Source organism: Canis aureus, chromosome 32, assembly GCF_053574225.1.
Source record: "Canis aureus isolate CA01 chromosome 32, VMU_Caureus_v.1.0, whole genome shotgun sequence".
Taxonomy (NCBI): Eukaryota; Metazoa; Chordata; class Mammalia; order Carnivora; family Canidae; genus Canis; species Canis aureus.
This window is the reverse complement of record NC_135642.1, coordinates 10,315,085-10,331,372: the sequence shown is the minus strand read 5'-3', so window position 1 is coordinate 10,331,372 and position 16,288 is coordinate 10,315,085. Positions and strand designations below refer to the sequence as shown.

Here is a 16,288-nt window from a genome sequence, read left to right as displayed (position 1 = left end):
AATGGCAGCCACTATAATTATAGGACACAATCATGCCCTTCACTTCGGACCAACACCCTGATGTACCTCAAACACTGTCTCTCAGCAGAACACACTTCCTCCAAGGAATATGCCACACCAGATAGAAACACACACTGCCTCAGGATATAAACATGCAAAGATTTGATGGTTAAAAGCTTTCAACTTTTCTCTAATATAAATAATCAGAAATATCTCATACTGGAAATACAACTATAGTATTGATTAAAATGCAAGATTTACATGAATCTTTGAGATCGATTACTAGATTTCAAAACAATTTTATACCTTTTATTTTTTTTTTTAATTTTTATTTATTTATGATAGTCACAGAGAGAGAGAGAGAGAGAGGCAGAGACACAGGCCGAGGGAGAAGCAGGCTCCATGCACCAGGAGCCCGACGTGGGATTCGATCCCGGGTCTCCAGGATCGCGCCCTGGGCCAAAGGCAGGCGCCAAACCGCTGCGCCACCCAGGGATCCCCAATTTTATACCTTTTAAAGGCTGCTTTGGGATGCATTCCCTTATCATTTGGAACACTTCAGTGAAGAAATCTAGCAAGGACGTAACACTTGTTACCTATAATCTAGATAGAGCAATTCAAATATGAATTCCTCTGAAGTGCCTCACAACTTGACCTTGAAATGCACTCCACTGAGGATTCTATGCCTTTCAGTATTATCTTATTTTCATGATATAATAAGCTGAACATAAATGTAAATCTTTAGTAACAATACATACATCCTCAGAGGACATCCTATATGCATTGTAGTTCAGAAGTGGGAATTTTTAACTACAAAGTCTTGACCAGCGTTATGTTTTTATACCGAATAGGGAGTGGGCACAAAGGGATAAAGGAGAGTAGGAGGTACAGGTTTCCAGTTATGAAATGTGTAAGTCACAGGGATGAATGGTACAGCATAGGGAATACAGTCAATGGTACTGTATGTAATAGCATCGAATGGTGACAGATAGATGGCAGCTACACTTACTGTGGTGAGCATAGCATAACATGTAGAGTTGTTAAATCACTATGTTGGACACCTGAACTTAATGTATTAACAATATGCGTCAACTATATCTCAATTAAAAAAACAATACAAAAATTGACTTGTGTCATCACAGTATGTCTAAGCTGTTCTATGAAATGATATGTCTATCTGAATGTATGTATGTATGCATGTACTTTTTACTGCCACAGTCAAAAGTTTAAAAGCCTATTTCAGGGAACACACTTTAGAGCCTACCAGCTATGTAATCTTTGCCAAATTCTTTAAGTTTTTGATAAGCTCCTGTTTCCTCGTCTTTGTAAATGGTAGTACAGTAATTGTAACAACATTTTAAATGGTTGCTGTGAAGACTAAATCCAGGGACGACTGGGTGGCTTGGCAGTTGAGAAAAATTATATGTATGGAACTAAAAGCAATTGAAAAATCATGCTGAGTTTTTTCTTTCTTTCTTTCTTTCTTTCTTTCTTTGAGGTAATTATTGCTCCTTGTCCTCCTCAAAACAAAGAAAAGTCAATGTCTTAGTCCATTCAGGCTTCTATAAGGAAACTCCACAGACTGGGTAACCTATAAACAACTAAAGTTCTGGAGGCTGAGAGGTCCTAGATGAGGGCGCCAGCATGGTCAGCTAAGGGTCTTCGGCCTGGTTCATAGCTGAGGCCTTTTCACTGTGCCCTGACATGGTAGTCAGGACTAGGATCTCTCTGAAACCTCTTTTTTAAAAGGCGGAAGCCTTCGGCTCGGGTCGTGATCCCGGGTCTGGGGATAGAGTTCCACATAGGCTCCCTGTGAGGAGCCTGCTTCTCCCTCTATGTCTCTGCCTCTCTCTCCATGTCTCTCATGAATAAATAAATAAAGTCTTTAAAAAATAATAATAATAAAAGGCACTAATCCCATTCAAGGAGGGCTCTACCCTCTAGATTGTAAGCACCTGCCAAAGTCCCCACCTCCTAATATCATCATCTTTGAGGGTTAGGATTTTAAGATGGATTCCCAAAAGGACACAAATATTCAGACCATACCAGCCAATTAAAGGATTCAGCTCAGTTTCACCATTTTCCTACTATTACCTAGCTAAATCTGAGACAGGGTAAATGCAAAAATGTGACTTAAAGTTAGCCAGTAATTATAAGTCTAACTATTTTTATGTGGTGTAGGCTGCAGCCTTGTACACATGACACAGGTTCAGATTCGACAGCAATAGGGTCTATATAGTCAGATAAATTATTTTTTTTTTGGCTCACTTAGAAGCTAAGTTTGCTCTCTCCTGAAGGAGCAAGTAGAGGAAGAATTGCTAAGGAAAACTAAGGTGGTTAGAGGCTAGCTTGTCTCATTCATCTGTTTCTCTCCTCTTCCTTTTCAAATTTATCAAATAAGGAATGAAGAATATCTTAATCTGACATATTTAAAGTTATTGGGCATATGTTCTTAACTTTTACTAATTAAGTCTGGGTTTTTGCATTAAATAATTCTCAAGAGAAAAAGCATATATAATTTTCATCATCATTATTTTTAAGTTCCTGATTATGTTCATTCAAGACAACTTCAAATTCATCCCTAAATCAAGTTTCAGTACTTATGTATCTAAAGCAACTATTTTTTAATTAACAAATTACAGTTTCAGAATAATAAGCTAATCAGGCTACATGAAAATATAAACAGACTTTTGCTTTCGTTTTTGGTAACTAAAACAAACTAAGTTTACAGACCTTTAGTGGTCCAAATTATAGGTAACAGATTAAATCCAGAGCTAGCAGATTTAGTCTATCTCATCTAGAAAGTAGAAATCTTAGTTTGACTACAGCTGCAAAAAATTAAATGTCTAAATCTTTAATAAGCTGAAAAAAATCTTCCTCTCCACCTTCTCTCCTACAAAAGTAGATTTTATGCCTTCCATATAATGATATTTTCCTGAAAAAGATGACTTTTTCCATTGAAAATGACACATGTCAAATCTACTCATACTTCCAAAATGTACTCAGGTATTAAATTGCTTTAATTAACAAGCTCTAGAAATACACTCCTTACATAATTAGTAGTATTAAGTGTCAAACAAAAAACTATCTAGAGCCAGGTCTTTGCCTGGGGTCTTGCTCAACACTTATTTATTTTTTTTAAGATTTTATTTATTTATTCATGAGACACATAGAGAGAGAGGCAGAGACACATGCAGAGGGAGAAGCAGGCTCCATGCAGGGACCTGGATGTGGGACTCAACCCCAGGACTCCAGGTTCACGCCCTGGGCCAAAGGCAAGGCGCTAAACCCCTGAGCTATCCAGGGATCCCCTAAACACTAGTTATTAACCTAGCTACCTCTTCTCTCATTCTTTGCTTAGAATACAAAAGAAGGGATGCCTGGGTAGCTCAGCAGTTGGGCATCTGCCTTCGGCTCAGGGCGTGATCCTGGAGTTCTGAGATCTAGTCCCACATCGAGTTCCCTGCATGGGGCCTGCTCCTACCTCTCTGCCTGTGTCTCTCAGCCTCTCTCTCTGTGTCTCTCATGAATAAATAAATAAAATCTTAAGAAAAATACAAAAGAAAATGTTCACAACATAGATTTTTTGCTTGTTGGAATTTTTTTTAATTTATTTATTTATTCATGAGAGACAGAGAGAGAGAGAGAGAGAGGCAGAGACACAGGCAGAGGGAGAAGCAGGCTCCATGCAGGGAGCCTGACGTGGGACTCGATACTGGGTCTCCAGGATCACACCCTGGGTTGAGGGCAGCGCTAAACCACTGAGGCATCCGGGCTGCCCCTGCTTGTTGGAATTTTTAATGTTTTTCCAAAAAGGGGCTTCCTTAACATTTAATTTGAAGTACAATTTTTCCAGCAGGTCAATAATCCTTTTTAAAAAGTAACCCTACCTTAGACTAAATAAAAATGAGCACTATGTTCACGGACATAGTACGTTTCTTCTCAAGAACTAAAAGTTCTTTTTAATATTCTCTTATCTCTAATCAGAAAATGTTTGGCCAGTGCGTGAGGTTACTTTACCTTAACATCCCTTGAAGTAGTGACATATTATCCTGGTTTTACAGATGGAGAATCAAGCACAAAGACATGTTATGTGATTTGCCACTCTTAATGTGGCAGTCAGCAGTAACTGCAGGACCATGTTAATTCTGAATACCAAGTTAATATAGAAACTTAGTGAATTGTTTTTGAAACGGACTTTCTAACTACATTATAACTAAAATACCCCCCCAAAATACAAACCTTTTGCCAAAGACAGATGTATCTGGATAAAACACTACAGTATCCATCAACATCTTCGTTAGGCTCTCAGAAAAAACTTATAAGTTCTCAATAAAATCCAAATCTGGAAAATTTATTCACATATCTATCTTCCCTTCTCTAAATCCCAACATCCCTCATTCCTCATTGCACCATTATTACAGGAGATCCAATCATTTCCAATACTCTCAACTCTTCCCAGCTAGACCCTTCCCTCTCTTCTCCTCCCACTGACACCCTCCTTCAACTTCCAATCCCCAAATCCTTATTCCAGTCTCTTCAAATCGTAGAGGCAGATGTCCTACTGTAAGTCGCTCAATGCACGCGCACACACACACACACACACACACACACACACACATTAAATGCATTGGTGCTGGCTCAAGATTCCTTTCCATCTCAACTCCGGATACCATCCAACCTAGCAACTTCAACAGCCATATTGTGGACCTTTTTTATAAATATCCTAGCAGATCCTGGTTTTCTACTTCAACAACCTTTTCTACTTTAATATTCTCTCATCTATCATTACACTCTGGAGTCTATCTTCTCTGATCGGTATTTCCTTTTTGATTTTTTCCACTTCCACTCTACATGCTCTTTAACTTTACCAAAACTTCCAGTCCCTCAAAACAGCTGTCAATTATATGCATCACTTCAACCTTATTTTTACTTTAATATCAAGTCTGGCCATTAATGGTATGAGATACAGTGTGATACAAATACAATGCAATTTGGATCTCACTTCAACTACTTACTCCCTTGTGTGGCTATGGGCAAGTTACTAAACCAGTCTTAAGTCTCAGTTATCTCCTCTGTAAACTATGGATAATACTTAGCTCACATGGTCGTTAGAAGGATTATATCTAGCACAGCATATGACAAACGGTAAAAAAGTTTGATAGACTTCTCTTTCCTGGACCTTGTTCTACCTTTTGCCCAATCTTTCCTTAAATGTTTTTTTCTCTTCCTCTCCACTATTAACATCACCTCAACAATAATCTCATCCCCCAATTTTCCCAAATGTACCTCTATTTATTCATTACTTCCCATTTTGTCTTTAATACTTTCTCTCTAATCTTTCCTACCTCTCAAGACTTTTCTTTTGGTGTCCTTAAAAACATCACCGTTTCTCACTATTCATCTCTCCATTACTACTACTAAATATTCTTCTTGGGTAATTTCTCCCTGCTTCAACTATCACATATGCTGAAGACATCGCTTCTAACTCTACCTTCTCAACCTTCTTTGGACATCAAATCTATATTTAAAACACCTTATGAGACATCTTCTACCTTGATATCTAGAGGTAGGCAAGTTTTAAAAGGCCAAATTTGAGATGTTCTCCCATTAAAAACCTCTGCCTTTCTCACTTCATTTAAAAGCAACAGAGACCCAAATTTAAAACTCTGAAGTCATCTCACACTCTTCCTACTCATTCCTTCACATCCAGTCAAGTAATCATCTAGACACCTGAAATGCCCCACAAATTCATCCTCAACAGTTCCAAATGCACTATTTCCTGTTTTGCCTTGATTATTCCATCTTCCTTATCAATTGTAGTTCATGTTCTTCTCCCTCCAATCAACTGTCCAAAGGAGTCTCAGTATTCAGCTTTCTACACAAATCTGATACCACTTCCTCACTTAAATTAACAGTTCCGCACTGCCTACCTGGTAAAGACTTAAACTGGTGCTTCTCATTAAGTATCCTTACTGACCTAAGACTTGCAGTTAGGAATAAGAAAGGCAAGAAGCACAAATTTTCTTTGAACTCTCAGTGCATTATCTGAAAAATTAATGTGAACTCTTCAAAATTGTTATCACTGACAAAATAAATGTTCTCATCTTGTCAAGAGAAACTGGGGGTGCCTGGGTAGCTCAGTCAGTTAAGAGTCCAACTCTTGATCTCAAGGTTGTGAGTTTGAGCCCCATGTTGGGCATTCCATACTGGGTGTGGAGCCTACTTGAGAGAGAGAGAGAGAGAGAAACGGATTTTCAGGAACTTCTTTCACATTCATCTTGTGTGGGTCATGCTCCTGGGCTAGCCACCATCCTTTGCCCTAAGGATGCTGATAAAATTTAAGCACAAATCTAGACTTCTCACAATCGCTTCCAACATTCTTCTCTTCCCACCACTCCTGAAAATAAGCATATCCAAAAAAGTACTGCTTTTCTCTCAACTTTCCATTTCTCCTTCATGCTTGTTCTTGTTTTGTTTTTCCCCCTCCCTTCTTGAAATGCCCTCCCCTTTTTCATCAACCTTATCTCTGGCTGACTCCTAAAATTCTACCTCTTTTCTGGAGCTTTCCTTCAGCCAGCTCCTACACTGCCAGGCATAATCTTTTTCTCCTTGAGCCTTGAAGAACTTCATATGCAGAACACACATCACATTTCAGACATTTCAGAGGAATCCGGTTTCCTTGTTGGATAGTGAAAGCAGTTATCAGGTTTACTTATCTGTGTATCTCCAGGGCTAAGGAAAAGTCAAGTACCTAGCAGGCACTCAAATGTCATTGCACTAAAATTCTTGAAGAAAAAGTTACTAAGGTATCTGTCCAGAAATACCAAGAAATTCATATATATAATGCAAGCAACTGAAAGTCTGAAATGCTTTTATATATTATTAAGAGGGCAAACCCAAAACTGACCCCTAAAATTGATGAAAACATCAATGTAATTCACAACAAAGCAGTATAAAAAAGTTTGGTGACTTCATGCCAAATAAAACATTCTGATATGGTAAGTTATGATAACTGATAAAGTGTATCAGAAAAGTCACAATTCACTAAATTCCATCTAAATTTTTGTGATCCTACTACAGGATGTTAATATTAGAGAAGCCATCAACAAAAACTGTGTATTTGTTAAAATAATCTCTAATCAGGTGAATAGACATCATGCATCTAATCATATGCAATAATATTATTAAATATTCCTAGGGAAACAATTACAATCTACATTCCCAAATCATAATGGCCTTTATCTAAACTATTATCCCTGTTAAATACGATTTAGAAATAAAATTATAAAACAGGAAATATATTAAAATTTAACTTTCAATTACTTGAATGTAAAAAAGCTTATTCTTTGCCTTCGAATGTAAAAAGAAAATGCCTTCCAAGATAATTCAAGAGGTTCAGATACAAGGTAACTTCCACCAGTCAATCGTACCTTTATGAGTAACAGGAATGATACATTAAATGTGAATTTCAGAAGCACAAAGAATATTACTTAGAATTCTAGAATTCTTATACCAAAAACTATCCTAAAGTTGACCATATCCAATACCCTCGTTTTAAATGAGAAATATTAAGTCTATAAATCTAGAAAATAGAAAAGTAATATAAGCCTACAGTTATGAATACACACTATAAATCTATAAATTATAAACATTTACATCCATATTATGGGCAGAGACTCAATGACAATACTGCACTTTTGGCACTTAAGACTGTATTTTTTCTCTTCCTTAATATTCAAATGTAATAAACTACATCAATTTTCTCACATTAATCTATTCATGAAATGTCAAGATAAACCCAGTCTGACTATGAGGCCTTGTTTTGTATTTAGATCACTGAATTGGGTTTGATTTGCTACTTCTTGAAAATTCTCAGCCATTATCTCTGAATATTTCCTCTCCTCCATCATCTCTTCTTTTGGAACTGTTTGATGTATGTTGGACTTCATTTTACCATTCATGTTTCTTAATCTTCCAATTTATAATTTCTATCTTTGGGTTCAGCCTTCTGGGCCTCTGTCTATAGCAAGAGATTTTAACCTTTTGTGCCAATAGACTTCTTTGGCCATCTGATGAAGGCTATGCCCCCCTTCTCAGAACAGTATTAAAGGCCTAAAACAAAATACACAGGATTACAAAAGAAATCAATTATACTGAAATAATTATCAAAATATTAATAATTTTGACATAGTAATATATGGGGTTTATTAACATTAAAATACATATAAGCCCTACCCATGTTTAATAACTGTAACTTCATTTATTTATTTTTAAGTAAGCTTTACACCAACAGGGAGCTTGAACTCATGACCCTGAAATCAAGAGTCACGTGTTCTACCAATTAAGCCAGCAAGGCATCCCTACTAGAACTTCAAAGTAATGATGACTCCAAGCATTACTTCAATACATCTATAACAAATGAATAGCAATTGTTCTATAACAAAAAAAATCTGATCTATATTGGTGTTATAAGTTGAATAGTATCCCTCTATTAAAATATGTTGAGTTCTAACCCTCTATCTTTCTTGCAAACCAAGAAATGCTAAAGATTGCCATCAACCACCAGAAGCCGGGAAGAGACAAGGAAGGATTCTCCTACCAGTTTAATGGGAACACGGGCACTGCCAACACCCTGATTTTGGACTTTCAACCTCCAGAACTGAGATAATAAATTCCTGTTGTTCTAAGCTATCCAGCTTGTAGTACTTTGTTACATTAGGGCAGTCCTAGGAAACTAACTACTGTCACAAGTATCTTTAATGATGCTATGGTTTGTTGGAATTTCCTTCAATTAAGAATGTAAACAAGTTTCGATCAAAGATTAGTAAAAACACTCTTAATTCTAAGAACCCTATGTCTAAAGCAATGTAACACCTCAGTCTAAAATCCACTACTAATGAACTATGTTTCAACAAAAATAATGAACTACATTTAAATAAAAATACATGAATAGATCTTTCTCATTTCAATCCACTCTAATCCACAAAACAGTGCCACAAAAACATCTTCAGGGATTTGTAATGACTTTGGCTCTGTATTCTAAAACGAGATGCAGCTATAACATAAAATTTGTCATAAATAGTGAATTAAATATATTAAAGAATGAAAAATTCATTATCTGTATTAAATTAATTAAGTGTAAAATTATCCCTAGTCTTAGGTTAATATAATTAGTATGAATAAATAGCCAATTGAAAAGCCTTACTTTTGACACTTCTTAGCCGGTAAGTAAAGCATGAGAGCGGTCTCTTACAAGTATAGTAGTCTTTTTAGATCTACCCAAGTTGGCATTTAAGCCCAATAGCCTTTTGCTCACTTATTCATCCAGAGGCTATATTTATTTAAAAGGAAAAAAAAAAAAAAAGGCAGTACAAAGAGCTCCATCTGTGAGGTGTGTGTGTATATACACACACACACACACACACAATTAAAGACATGTGGTTATTAAGCCCAAAAAATAAGATCTTAAAAGATTATGAATGTACCGTCTCCAAAATGTTTTATCTTGGCTCTTCAACATTCATGCTTTTACTTCAGCATCCTACCAAATCTCTACTGGAAATCTTTCATTTGCTTAAATATGTCAAAAACAATATAATAAAATTTATCCAAAAAAAAATTAATAAAGACATATGTTCCAAGTCCGTGTCTTGCAATGTGCCTTTCACTGTATTACTTTAGGGTAGTTTAGTACAGCAAGGGCCAATAATGATGCTTAGCTAAAATTGCCTAAACGAAATGAGAAAACTGAGGCCCACAGAGGTTGTACTTGTCCAGAATCACAGAATAATTAGTGACAGCGAGGACAGAAAGGCATCTCCCAATTCCAAGTTGAATGCTCTTTACATTATACCATACTTCATAAAAACTGGTAAGTTAAGTAAATTATCTGCAAAAGGCTTTTGTATGATCATTTTAATTCTATTTGCAATACAGTATTTTTTTTAATCTTTTTTTTTAATTTTTATTTATTTATGATAGTTACAGAGAGAGAGAGAAAGAGAGGCAGAGACACAGGCAGAGGGAGAAGCAGGCTCCATGCCCCAGGAGCCCGATGTGGGACTCGATCCCGGGACTCCAGGATCGCGCCCTGGGCCAAAGGCAGGCGCCAAACCGCTGCGCCACCCAGGGATCCCCTGCAATACAGTATTTAAAAACACTCTGGCTGCCTAAAACAATCTAACAAGTTTTGGGAGCTTTTTAATCAATTTCATTTTCCCATCTAGCACATTTTAAAAATAGGAACATTGATCTCATTTCCACCTTCAAAATTGGCAAAAATGTTTTCAAAGAGAACTGGACAGATCCTTTAAGACATAAGCACACTCACATGAGTTTTTTCTTTTCTAGAGGACAATTTAGCAAAAAAGACCAACTTAAAATTTGCATCTCCTTTAACTCCATTCCTACACTATCTTAAGGAAAGAGTAAAAGATTTGGATGGGGACAGAACTCAGGATCAAATGCAGCACTGCTCAGGAATAACAATATCCAATAGTAGACTGGTTAAAACTAACCTCTGTTATGCATTGAACATAATGTAGCCATTAAAAACTATGTTCTAGGAAACAGTCAATGACACAGGAAAAGAGTCACAATATATTTGGGTATGAAGTTTCTACAATGCAATTCCACTCTATAAAGAATATATGTACATACATAAAATAATACAGGAAAAATTCATCATAGTGCATGGCATCTAGTAAAAATCCAGTCAGCGAATAGGACTCATCATCGACATCATAGGAAAGGTTTGATTATAGTATATCAAATGTTAAGACTTAATATCTGAGTAACAATACACAAATAATTATTACTCCCTTAAAAGATTATTTTGGGGCGCCTGGATGCCTCAGTCGTTAGGTGTCTGCCTTCAGCTCGGGTCATGATCGCAGGGTCCTGGGATCAAGCCCCACATCAGGCTCCCTCTGCCCAGCCGGGAATCTGCTTCTCCCTCTTCCCCTCCTGCTGCTCATACTCTCTTCTCTCTCTCTCTCTCTCTGTCTCTCAAATAAATAAAATCTTAAAAAAAAAAAAAAGATTATTTTGAAGATTATCTGAAATTCCTACTTTTGTAAGGAGGAAAGTTGTTTGTTTTTTAATTAACACTTCAAATCAGTTCCAGTTATTATTGAAGGATGGAAAAGGGACTTTACCAACCCTTCCTTAAATTTGGCACTATGTAAGATCAAGTCTTACATGTAAAAGATCCCTCATTAATTATCGATTAAATATACACTAAGAATCAACTTTTGGTCTATTTCTCCATACAGAACTCTAATCTCAAATAATAGAGCGTGTATTAGAGGATTTCAAAATGAGGCCTCTAAAGCCCTTACTGGATTTTACCACAATGGTTACCCAAAAAAGTTAATAGTTTCCCCAAGATATTGGTGATTTTCACTTTTTAAAAGTTGAAATCAGGTGAAAAAATATTCAAGTGTTAAGAACAGTCTCTAATGTAATTAAGTTCCTATTGATTATGGCTTCTAAAAAAAGGAGAAAAGAAAGTAGAAGAAAATTTATGTAAGGCCCAGATAAAATCCGTATTACAGGGCAGTTTTACTATGCTGAGGCTTTAAGGGCATCTACCATAACATACATTTATCTTTTGTGTCTTCATACTATATACAATTACAAGTAATCAATTGCTATTTCAAAACATTACATATTAAAGATAAGGTAAATTATGGGAACAAAAACTACATTCCAAAGAAATTCACACTTTGTGGTTTAGGTAATGTACAATGTTGGCTCTAAAAAAAAACCCGATTATCAGGTGAACATCATTTCCTAAAATAAAATAAAATAAAATAAAATAAAATAAAATAAAATAGTAAAACCCAAGGATTTGTCCCCATGAAGATTCTGTATCTCATTAAAAAATACATAATCTAAAACATTTTTTTTTCCTGTTCTACCAAAACTAACATAACAAAGCCCCTCGGGAATAACTTAATAACGCAGGATAAATTTGTGAAAACAGAATTCTAAAGGTCTGGGTGAAGTGAAGTAATATACTTTTAACTACATTTAAATACAGCTACATTTAAATTAAAAAAAAAAAAAAAAAAGGAACTCTCCCACCTTGTCATTTGGTGTCTCAAATATCAACATCTTCGTTGTTAAACTACTGGGAATGTTTACTCATTTCCAGCTTAACAGCAGTATCATTCACCAATATCATCAGTTCATGAAAAAACTTGCATTCTTAAGTCGTCCATGGCAAGTATTATAAAAAGAGCCCACTTAGAAACAATACATTTTACAGATTTGTCCATTTACATTCCCTCCTTTGTTTTTCTATTAGATGCATCCGAAAAGGGAACACTAATATTTTGCTTTAGTATGGTAATTCGTCTTTCCTCATCAGTAAAACAGAATTTGACATTTTGATCCAGGCTACTTTCTTAAAAGATACCGGTAAAAATTACCGTCCTCCCGTTCAGGATTTCTAGCAGTTTTCCCCCTAACTAAGCGTTATCTGAGATACTTCTTGATCTCTCTCAAAGTAGGTCTAATCTGCGGAAGGCAGTGAGACAGTGTACTGCACTGTGAATGGACAGCCAGGTATTTTATGAATGGAGGCGATCACGTGATCCCAGCACCTCCCCGAACTGATATTTCCCACATAACTGTGTCAACATTCTGAGAACAGGGGTAGTTGTTTGTGTGTGCGCAGGTTTTTGGATTTAACCTGTAACTTCGAATTCTCCTTGCTCCCTGAACTCAAAAACGTACATGCAGACAGACAGTCAAGCTTTGAGTTTTTGTCCTGGGAAATCCTTTCAAGATGTCCAAGGTGATGGATGTTTAATTATTTTTTTATGAATGAAGAGTGTGCTATGCAAATGAGGGCGATTCACAAAAAGAGAGAGAACATGGCGGCCACTTCTGCTTCTGGACTGCACTGACACTGCAGCGAGCTACCTTCTCCCACACCCGCTCATCAGAGGAGTGTGCTGGGGGAGGGGTGGAGGCTGCAGGAGGAACGCCGCCTGGCATTTCCCAAGCTAGTTTACGCTAAGCAGGCCTGGGCTTCGGGTTTTAAAGTTCGCTCAGAAAGGTCTGACTCGAGGAATGCACTTTATTTAAAGGAATGCATCCTAGGGCTTAGTCCTAACTCCCCTTAACTCTTTACAACCCTCAGAAGATAAACAGAACTTGAACTTCGTTACGAGAGAACGGGCGCAAATGCCCGGCAGGGAATTAAATCCGGTCTCAGGAAAAACTGTTACGGCACCATTATTCTTTCTGGAGGCCGTTACGTTAAAAGCAAAACACTTAAAAGGCGGCGTCTGTCGTCTGGAAAACACACAGCCCAAACAAAAACAAGAACTCGAACGGGGCACGCCAGAAGGTAATGAATGAAGCCATCAGCACAGTCAGCGAGGTAAACACTGTTCAATCAAGGTAAACGGTTTTCTCGACACAGCTGAAGGGTACAAATTAACATTCAATAGTCTTCAGTGCCCCTGATAAAGACCTGCCCGGCATTCGCAAAGGTAAAATGTAACGGCCGTTCAACAGCTCCCCCCCTCCAGGTGCCCTTAAGGTCACTAAAATCTAAGTGTTTCCCTAGTCCCAATTTTTTTTTTTTTTTTTTACAAGACGCTTACAGGTCATAAGTTTAAAAGGGGGGGAGGGGAGGTTTAATCGGTATTTAAGAGTCACTGACTCATCGAATCTTAAGATTCAAGAGCGGTTGCTGCAGGGGGTTGCTCCCACACAGTAGTTTCCAAGTAAAATAGCTATAAAGGAAGCGGAGTGGATATTCAGCAGGGCACGCCGGCCGAGTGTGCTAAGGCGAAAAAGGGCAGGCCAGGGGTCTTCCCGGCGAAGAGGGCACTCGGGCCCCGCCACCACCTCCACCCCCCACCCCCCCCACCGGCGTACACTTGCCACCCCGCCCGCCGAGGTTCACTACCCTCCCCCACAAGTAAGCAACTCAATGCGGGGGGTGGGGTGGGGTGGGGTGGGGTGGGGTGGGGGTGCTGCCATTAAATAAAATGGCTAAAGAAATCAGAGGTCCTCTCCGGAACGAGATGCGCCGAACTCGGCACCCAAGTCCCGGAGGGGTCGGAAGGGCTGGGGTGGGAGGCGGGGGTGCTGGCCAAGACCGATGGGCGCTTACTCGTTGTCAGAAGTCGCCGTCTCCTCGCTCATCTTTCCCTCACCGCGATCCGATCTGGAGATGGAGGAGCGACAGCGGGCGGAGGAGCAGCAGCAGCACCGAGGGGCGGGCGGCGGCGGCGGCGGCGGCGGCCGGGGGGGCGCGGGGGCAGCGGCTCAGGGGCCTCACCATGGTGGACGCCTCACCCGGAGCGGTGCCCCCCCAGCCGGGAACCCCGGCCGCCCCCGCAGGGGGGTGGCGGCAGCCACCTCCGCCGTGGCGACCCCAGCCTCTTCCTCCGCCTCAGCGCCCGGCCAGGGGACCCGAGGAGGCCCGGGAGGGTGGGTGCGGAGGGAAGGGGACGCGGGGCTGCGGGGCGCGGGGCGCGGGGCGCGGAGGCCGACCGGGGAGCTGCTCCTCGCGCTCGCGCGCCCGACCGGGGTGGAGCGCGGCGGGGTCCGGCCAGGAAGGAGCGGGCGGGCGGGCGGAGGAGCCGGGAGCAGAGGCGGCGCTTCCCTCAGGGATGCGGCGAGGAGGAAGCGGAGCTCCGCTCGGTGGGGGCCGGCGGGAGGGCGCCGAGCCCAGGCTCCGGGCGGCGGCGGCGCGGTCCCGCCGGAGCCCACCCCACCATCTCCCACCTCGCCGCCGGCGGCCCGCTCAGCGCCCGGCGGCGACCGGGGCGGTGCTCAGGCACGAGCGGGACCGGGCGCGGGGGCCTGGCGGCGGCGGCGGCGGCGGATTCCTGCAGACACGCTCCAGCCGGGACGCCTCCCGCAGGGGAGGAGGGGGCGGCGGGGAGCGCGGGGAGCGCGCGAGGCCGGGGCAGGCGAGCCGACCTCCCCGCCCGGCGCACAGGGTCCCGGGAGGCCGCGGGGAGCGACGAGAGCGGCCGCGGGGCCCCCGCCAGCCGGTGCCCACCAGCAGCTCGGCGGGGCAGCTCCTCGCACCCGCCGGAGGGGAGCCGCGAGGGGGCGGCGGAAGCGCTCACGCCGCCCGCTCCTTCCGCCGCCGCCGCTGCCCGAGCCGGGGGCGCCCACGGGAGACGGAGGCGAAGTAGTCCCTGGCGACGGGTCCGGGCCGCCTGCCTCCCCCGGGGGCCGCGGCGGGCACGGGGTGGGGCTGCGGAGCGCGCCGCCCGGGCTGCGAGGGCGTGTGGGGAGGGCTAGAAGCCGCGGCCTCGGGCGAATCACAGCGACTCCAAGTCGTGTGCGGCATAGCAAGTTTCAGGAAAGTAGTTCCCTCCTCCCTGCCATTTCCCAAATCGCCGCGGAGCCACCGAGCGGGGAAGGGAGGGGAGGCGGAGGGATACGCCAGGCCCGCGCTCGGTGTGCGTGCGCGCGCTCCAAACTCTTGGCACGCCGCGGAAGGGGCGGGGGTGCGAGCCGCCGGGGAGCCGCCGGGGAGCCTGCATTGTTGCGCCGCGCTGCTCCCCGGCGCTCCCCGTTACTCGCCTTGGAATATCCGGGTCGTTAGAACGGGGAGGCTAGGATGACAGTGTGCTCGAGGGGGAAATTGGAGGCTGCTTTGTTTTGTTCTGCAGTGTGTGTGGAGTGTGTGTGTGTGTGTGTGTGTGTGTGTTTTCCTTGCAGAGCAAAGAATGGAACTGGCACGAGTTCATTTTTTAGTCGGTGGGGGTTAGAGGGAGGGACCGTACAAAGAGAGCTCCGCCTGCTGTCCCTCTGCTTGCATTGCTGCAGTCCCTTAGCTGCCTGCACAACGGGAGTGTGTGCGTGTGCGTGTGTTAGAGTTAGTTTTAATACCTTGGATTCTGACTGCGCAAGGGGTATGCTGTGCAGGGCATTCATCTCCGAAAGCTAGGGTGGTTGTTAATGGAGAACGACTTCCATTGAAGCCCAGAGTAGGCGTGTTACATGAATCTGGCGCAGCCAGAAGCACAGGAAATAACTCCCGCTGCGAGTGAGGTTGCATAACTATAGCGCAGAAGATGCCTCTGTGGCACGAACTGCTCTGAACGGAGGCGGAACGGTTCTTGAATAGGCAGCTGTCACTTTTGCATTGTTAGAGGACAATGTATGCATTCATCTCGAGAGGTTTTTGCACAGAAACCTGCTGGGGTTCCAGCCGGGAGTCTAGGGTCTGCGGGACCGGAGAACTCACAGCTCCTGGCTCTGTAAATTCTGTTACTTAGCCCTTTTCTACCTAGAAAGCCAG

At 42.0% G+C, this 16,288-nt stretch overlaps 1 protein-coding gene and 1 long non-coding RNA gene across 4 annotated transcripts in view; one reads left to right on the top strand and one right to left on the bottom strand.

Annotated features, from left to right (window-relative positions):
• The window catches only part of SPRED1 (sprouty related EVH1 domain containing 1), a 120,906-nt gene extending 106,590 nt beyond the window's left edge, over positions 1-14,316 (bottom strand). For all 3 annotated transcript variants that reach the window (XM_077880561.1, XM_077880564.1, XM_077880562.1), the window contains exon 1: positions 14,138-14,316. In XM_077880561.1, coding sequence (XP_077736687.1) covers positions 14,138-14,169 — 32 coding nt within the window. In that variant the 5' untranslated portion in view covers positions 14,170-14,316. The remainder of the gene's footprint in view (positions 1-14,137) is intronic.
• The window catches only part of LOC144302973 (uncharacterized), a 48,908-nt gene continuing 46,331 nt past the window's right edge, over positions 13,712-16,288 (top strand). Inside the window, exon 1 of the long non-coding RNA XR_013370010.1 lies at positions 13,712-13,942. This is a non-coding gene — a long non-coding RNA (uncharacterized LOC144302973). The remainder of the gene's footprint in view (positions 13,943-16,288) is intronic.